Source organism: Palaemon carinicauda, chromosome 5 (genome assembly GCF_036898095.1).
Source record: "Palaemon carinicauda isolate YSFRI2023 chromosome 5, ASM3689809v2, whole genome shotgun sequence".
NCBI classification, from domain to species: domain Eukaryota; kingdom Metazoa; phylum Arthropoda; class Malacostraca; order Decapoda; family Palaemonidae; genus Palaemon; species Palaemon carinicauda.
The window spans coordinates 141,362,532-141,370,315 of NC_090729.1; the positions used below are offsets into that span (position 1 = coordinate 141,362,532).

At 32.7% G+C, this 7,784-nt stretch overlaps 1 protein-coding gene across 6 annotated transcripts in view; it reads left to right on the top strand.

The window, feature by feature from the left end:
- The window catches only part of LOC137641518 (uncharacterized), a 115,582-nt gene extending 108,253 nt beyond the window's left edge, over window positions 1–7,329 (top strand). For all 6 annotated transcript variants that reach the window (XM_068374143.1, XM_068374140.1, XM_068374141.1 and 3 more), the window contains 2 exons: window positions 1,625–1,788; window positions 7,038–7,329. In XM_068374143.1, coding sequence (XP_068230244.1) covers window positions 1,625–1,788; window positions 7,038–7,227 — 354 coding nt within the window. In that variant the 3' untranslated portion in view covers window positions 7,228–7,329. The remainder of the gene's footprint in view (window positions 1–1,624; window positions 1,789–7,037) is intronic.
- The last annotated feature ends 455 nt before the right edge of the window (window positions 7,330–7,784 follow it).

The following is a 7,784-nucleotide window of genomic DNA, read 5'->3' on the forward strand; positions in this document are numbered from 1 at the left end:
CTTAATTAATTCAAAGACACTTTGTTTGTGTGTGTTAAATGACTGTTAAATTGATGCCCACCGAAATGCGAAAATAAGATCCAATGAGATGACCTCCGAAATGAAACTGATGCTGAAGATGACGACTCCATGTGATCGTCAAAAATAGATCTTTCAAGCCTTCATAAATCAGCTCCCAAAATTGGAGACGTTGGGAATGGTCGAACTATTCCGCATAAGGAATAAAATTTGTAAAGCAAAAGACTCACTATTGTTTTAAAGAGGTACCTTTCCAGAATGGAGACCATCTACCTCTACTTTTGCCGTACTTCAATTGACTTCAATACTTGTTTTGTATATTGTATTCACTATCGGTTTTACCAAAGGTTTCAGTTCTTTTTATTCATTATTGTAATAAAACGTTCTCTTGACGCTTTCGGATAACTGCAACCCTACAGTGAAAATATAACATTTATCACCTAAGAAATATAGCCTTCATAAAGAAATATTTAAATTTGTACGTGTTCTAAATGCTTGTAAATACCCATGTAGTCACAAGAGTATACAACTTCAAGTCTCAATGTTTTACCAAATCACTTATTAAGTTACAAGTTTGATTTGGTATGATGTCATTCAACTGGGCTAACCCAGTGCCCTACGATAGCTTCTTTTCTTCACTCCAAACAAGATTCTGAGCTTTCCTCGGGGTTACCACTACTTGTCTGGTTCACTGTTGGGTTCGTTTATTTTCGTCCGTGTTCAATACTTTAGAAAATTACTCATTTACTTCCAATACTGCTCACTGGCGTTTTTCACAGGACCCTGCAACTCTCCTCCTAATTATTTTCCTGCTTTTATCAGAATATGTCTTTGACTTGTGCCTCAGTAGCTTCTTTTTATTCCTATTTCCCTTTTAGGTTTTCGCTGTATATGCATTTTACAATATTCTTTTGTTCAATGCCAATTTGGATTTAATTTCTTATTTCTTCACGCTATTCTTTTACTTACTCCTCAAATATTTGTTTTTCAATCCCTTTTTCCTAATAACTTTAATCTGAGCTAATGAATCACATGCACACGCAAAAGTTGGTCATATGTTTGAAAATAAAAATATGATAATGAAGAAATATCGAGACCAATGAGCAGTGCTGTCTATCTCCCAGAGGGAGAAAATTCGAAAGGCAATTCCTGAGCCTATATTTCCACTCGGGATCACAGATAAGGATAGTGAAATCATGACAATATTAAGTAGCTTACCTGTATGATAGATAATATCCTGGGGAAAATAACGTTGGGATGCTGCGTGAAATGTTTCTATAATGTGATAGATGATTAATGTGAGTATCTCCTCAGTTTTGCTTCCTTGGGGGAGGAAAAATCAGAAAGGTATCCCAGGACAGTTGTCAAACAACAAAACTGTTAAAGGATATTCTAGAAAACACAAATATAATTTAATTACTAAATATTGGAGGAAAAACAATTGGCTTGGCAAGTGCCTATAGAAATTCTGGCCCTTGTCCAAATCCAGAATTAAAAACCGGAGAATTGTTCCTCTGCACATTGTTTTTTCACATCTATGTTACAAGTAAAGTTTCTTGCAAAATTGAGGACTGGATAAGTTTTCACAACTTAGATTTGTTTTCAGAGACTGGGAGTCTGTACTTCATGCCAGCATTTATATAAGAACTGTGAGGTTGTCCTTACGCCTGCTTCCCTCTGCTACAACCATCTTCCAGAGAAAGGGTCTTCAAAGAAAGATGTTAAGAAGCTCCTTCCATCTTCACAGCTAAAACTATGGAAAGCTAAGAGGTAATATTGCATCTGACAAAGATCACCTTTTTTTATTGTACTTCAAAGAAATTATTGTATTAAAATTATTTCTCAAATCAAATCCTAGGTGGTATTTCTTTCATTCGACGCTTTATTTTGCTGGATTTTGCACGCAAGTCCTTAAGTCAGTAGTTATTAAAAGTTGTCATATGAAAAGAAGTTAACAATGAATAGTGTTGATATAACAGGTTTTAATAAATAAAAAAAGCTAATTTAATTGCATATTTTTAATCAATGTAAAGTACAATTTATTATTAAAGTTGTGTCGACATAACTATGATCTTGCTTTGGAAAATAGTTTTTTCGGAATCATAATAGTTTGTGTGCTGCGTACCATTATTGTCGTCCTTATTATGCCCGTTATTATAGTAAAATCCATGATAGCTCTTCACGAGGTTTGCATTTCCTAATTACGGTTGATCATGTTTGATTTCTAAGGATTCGTAAAGCTCTTGAGGTTATATTTATTGCATTCTTACTTTTGAGTTATCGATTATTACAAAAATAAATGTGACCCATACTTGCCTTTATATCCAGTGCATGTAAAATTGTTGTGGTAAGAATTATTGTTTTTTTTCATAAAGTTGCTAATAAATAATTCGTAGCTTCCACTATGTACCGAGTCTACCGACCTAATCTATACAATCGACGATTTTTTAAATTATTGTCTACTTGTGTCTAATATCGAATTCTTTTCTTTGTCTCTGTTTTGTTTATCTTGTTTTATGCGTTAAGGGCTAACCAATTAACAGTGACTGTTCGTTTGTTTTATCTTTGAGCTGTTCTATTGGGGGTGGTTGACGTTATCCAAAACATTATGAGATAAATTTCTTTCAAAAGTCGTCCTAGCAAAATTCTGATTGTTAATAAATGTTTCAGAAATGCTATGAAAGAGTAAGGCTTCTTTCGCAAGATTCAAATGTCTAAATGCAAAAGATGGAGACTTGCCAAGCCAGGTTTAAACTTTATCTATACCCTGGTGCTGTTACTGATGCAGACAGTTTCTACTCTTATAATAAAAATATAGAATTCAATCATTAGAAAAAAATAACAAAGATCCATCTAACATCACTGAATATATATATATATATATATATATATATATATATATATATATATATATATATATACGTGTGTGTGTGCGTGTGTGTGTGTATGTATACAGTATATATATATATATATATATATATATATATATATATATATATATATATATATATATATATATGTGTGTGTGTGTGTGTGTATATACAGTATATATATATATATATATATATATATATATATATATATATATATATATATATATATATATATCACTAAATCCCGTCCGGAATTCTCCGGGTTGGGTCCTGCATCTGATATCGCCATTCTCTCCACAGACTCCTATCCAATGCCATCTGTGCCAGCTGCTGAAATGTCTCGCCTCTGTTTGCTTTCTTGAAGGTTTTCACCCATGTATCTCTTGGTCGTCCTCTCGGTCTATTTCCGGCCACTTGACCATGCAGCACTATCTTTGGCCATCTGTCCTGTTCCATCCTCTGTACATGCCCAAACCATCTCCTCTGAATATCTTCCACCCTAATCAGAATTGTGTCCTCAACACCAGCCATTTCTCTCACTCTCTCGTTCGTAATTCTGTCCTCCCATCTTACACCACAGATTCTTCTCAGACATTTCATTTCAAAGGCTAATAACTTTTTCTCTTCTCTCTTCTTCAGTATCCAGCATTCAGCACCGTATATCACTGTGGGGATTACTATTGCTCTTAATAGCCTAATTTTCAACCTAATGGATATATTTCTATCTTTCCAGATTCTTCTTAGCCTTCCAAATGCTTTCTGGCCACTTGAGATTCGGTCTTGAATTGCTCTTTCCATCTGCTGTGAAAAAATCTCCCAAATATTTAAACTCATTGACTTGTTCCACTTCTCCCTCTGATAGCTGTATTTCTAAGGCCTCTCTCTGGCGTCCAATTTTCATACTTTTGGTTTTCTCTCTATTTATCACTAATTCATACCTACTGCACTGCTCCTCCATACATACATACATATATATATATATATATATATATATATATATATATATATATATATATATATATATATATATATATATATGTGTGTGTGTGTGTGTGTGTGTATAGATAGATAGATAGATATATTCATATAAATATAAACATATATATATACACACACACACACACACACATATATATATATATATATATATATATGTGTGTGTGTGTGTGTGTGTGTATGCGTGTATATATCTGTGTATATATTTATATTTATATATATACACATATAAATATATTCTTACATATCTATTTGTTTAGCATTAGGCAATTTCCCAAAATAGAGGATGGTTCTGGAGAATAAAAATCTTAATTATTACCACATTCACGATTTTTACTACTCTATTTCCCAACGTTCATCCTCACATTGTCTTCCTTTATATTCTTCTCAAACCTTATATATTACTCAACCACTTCATGTAATTGGTTTTCATTTTCTCACTTTCATTTGTTTTCAAGACATATATCCTTATATCAATATTGTTGTAACGCAATCATCCGTTATATACCAGTATACATGTATCGCCCATGTTAACATTTATTGCTCCATTATCATAGTTCCACTTACAAGTCTAACCGTACTCTTCCTCAAGTTATCATTAAATGCATCATCTATCCAACTCCGGTGAGCTCAGTTTCAATTTCGAATCAATAAACGATCTCTACAGCTTCCCACTTACATTTATTGTATCGTTTCATTCATATAGTTATTAGGTAGCCTTTAATGCATGACCCAAATGTGCCTCACTGTTGGGAGATATTTTGGTAGTCTATTATGGAACAGAATCAAACACAAATTTCCTCTGTGCCACTTTATTCAAACAATCTACGCACACATACAATATCATTCATTCACTTTTAGAAAACTCAATTTTATCTTCAATATTGATTTCAAAGCAGACCTCATTACTAATGTTATACAGCAGATTCTATAATTAACCATCAAATTTTCACCTATTACAAGCGGATACTGTAACACCCTACAGCAAATGTTATTTATCTATCATAACGCTACGATACAATTTATCTAACAAAACATGAATCCTTATTACACTGGTAGATATGATTCCAAATACGCTATACACAAATTATGTTGCCGTGGTCTTTAGGGATACTATGGCCCCGAATCAAGCACACTTATACTTATTCTTTACTTCATTCACTGTATACACACATACTGTTATACATAATCACTTACATCATCGTTTTTACCTTAAATATTATTTTAAACACTATGTTAGCAATAATTCTGTGCCATCAAATACTCACTTATATTACAATGAAAACATCATATTTTACAGTCAAAATTATAAAAAAGGCAACATAATATTTACGTACATCAACTTAACTAATCAATATAGCCAATCTTCTTCTCAATAAACTTACCACCAAATATCTTTCTTATATGTTATCAAATCTTAACACCTTGTAAGTAAATACTGCATAGGTATACCATAGCAAGACACTAACATCATGAACTAAAACAGTTGTAACATGTGTCCCATGTCAACGGATAGTGAGACATCGGAATATGGGTTTTTTCACTTTATTACAAAAAGGTTTGAGAATACACTGCATACAGCTGATACTCTCAAGCGAGTACCTTGTCTAATGATCGCTTGAATGGTACTGCTTAACCCTCGGCAAGTATATCCAAAGTTGCTCTGTCAATATGCTGAATTGTTAGATTCTGTGGAATTCTTCACTGTGATGGAATATACAGTCAGCAATAGGGTCCCAACACATCACCTTACGAGAATTGTTACACGTCACCTATAATAGAGTTCAGTGATTGGGCCCTACAATTTACGATAGTCATAGTACTCTAAAAAATGTCACTAATCTCAATGAATAAAACACATATTTTGCATACAAGCATTAGGACACATGTATCATCAGTCGGTACAGGTACTATATTTTTGTCATGAGGTTGCTGTCTCTCCTTATAGAAAGTCTCATTCACAGGTAAATAAGGTAATAATTAAATTACCTAAAAGAATATCACAATATTGTTTTTCACTCTAACAATACTGTACAATATTGAAGCACCGAGTAATATGTGTGCAAGTAGGCCTACAGTACCTTATTCAGTCTATCGCATGTGTTTTCCATTCTTTATTATACAACTGTAATTAGAATCTTATTTTCATTCTTACAGCCCTCTTTATTCTTAATCTAAGTTTTATTTTTTTTAACTTTTATCAACATCTCCCTTTTTCGTATTTCTTTAGCCTAATCTTTGACAAGTTTTCTATCTTACTGTTACTTTCATCAAAATATATACCTTTTCCTTATTTCTTCCTACTCTTCGCCCTTATTCTTGGTATTTTTTTTCTATCGCTGCCATCAGCTAGTCAAATGCTATGACACACACTATCAGGTCTGGTGTCTCAAAAACGACAACATTCTTGAAAAGGTAGAATTATGCAAAACTGGAAAATTTGACGTAAAATAAAATGAAAACTTTATTAGTAAAAAACCTAACGAAGAAAAAAATCTACTTCAATATCACAGGACATCACAATCTTCAAAGCACTAATCAAGATCCATGCTGGTACTGAATTCACCACCTGTGTTTCCTTCATATATATAGTAGAGTGACACCCACACCCGCTGAATTGTTCCACACTGTATTCAGTTGGTAACTATTCATAAAGAGAAATTATAAATGTCTGCACTAATTGCACCCATTTTCTTTACCTGACTGACTCAAATATGGGAAATTTCCTGGTGTGTTCTGGCAATATCCAAAAGGTATACAGTTTGCTCCGTCATATTTATTGAAAGAGAATCTGAAGCTTCCCTTATATCAGTGTACATACGAATATGTCCCAAAACCAGGGAAATGGATGGGAACATTATTGAAACTTGAAACCATTTTTCTCTCATATGTTTTAAGTCATCCATTTTATTCTTCCAATCAAAATTCTTCCTTGCACCTTCCCAAATATTCTGATTAATCTTATACCCCTAAAATTATTACCGTAATCCGTATCACCTTCCCAATTATTCAAAATGAACATTCATTCCTCATACCGAGAAATGTTCCAACTATTTATGTCATCCAGATCTACTATGCCTTCTCCAAATCAGCCGCTCATTCTCACATGAAATGTTGATGCACCATAGTAAGAAATCCTTTTATTTGCAGTTATGAAAGTATCTGCCATTGTGACACTGATGGAACTGGACAGGTGTGCTCCTGCGGTGCTGCTAACCAACATCTGCAAATACCAGGAGGAAAATTGCTGGGGGCTCGCTTCAAGAAAACACTGCTAATTGTTGCTGCCTGTTTACCTTTTATTTTTCTTATCGTGTATTTAGTTTTAACATACATTTAGCATTGTGATCATGATATTTTCCAGGATTTTTAATGAATTTCTAACAGCTGTATGTAGTACACTGAGAATATTTCGCCCTTTACTACAAAATGGCCATAATGCCCTATATGTTCTGTGATAATATTTTTGTGATAATATTTTTTATCTGCTGCATATAAATATCGTTAGCCTGTTAGTAGGTAAAAATTTTCTGAACACGTTTAAACTACATTGTATCATTTTAATATACAATAATTATATATATATATATATATATATATATATATATATATATATATATATATATATATATATATATATATTAAAATGAGTTTAACAACGGAATTATAATTAATATTTTGCTAAAACCTAAATATAAGTACCTTACACATTCTAAGAGATCAGCAACGATGTAATCTAAGTTTTATAAATAAATATATTTCCATTACTCAATATATGATTAGCCTTCCCGATTTCAATCTAGGTATTTCAAAATGGAATGATATGCATGAAGGTTTCTAAAGCATAAAATTGAATTTGTGGTGTGTGTTGCACACTTGGAAACACACGTGAATCCT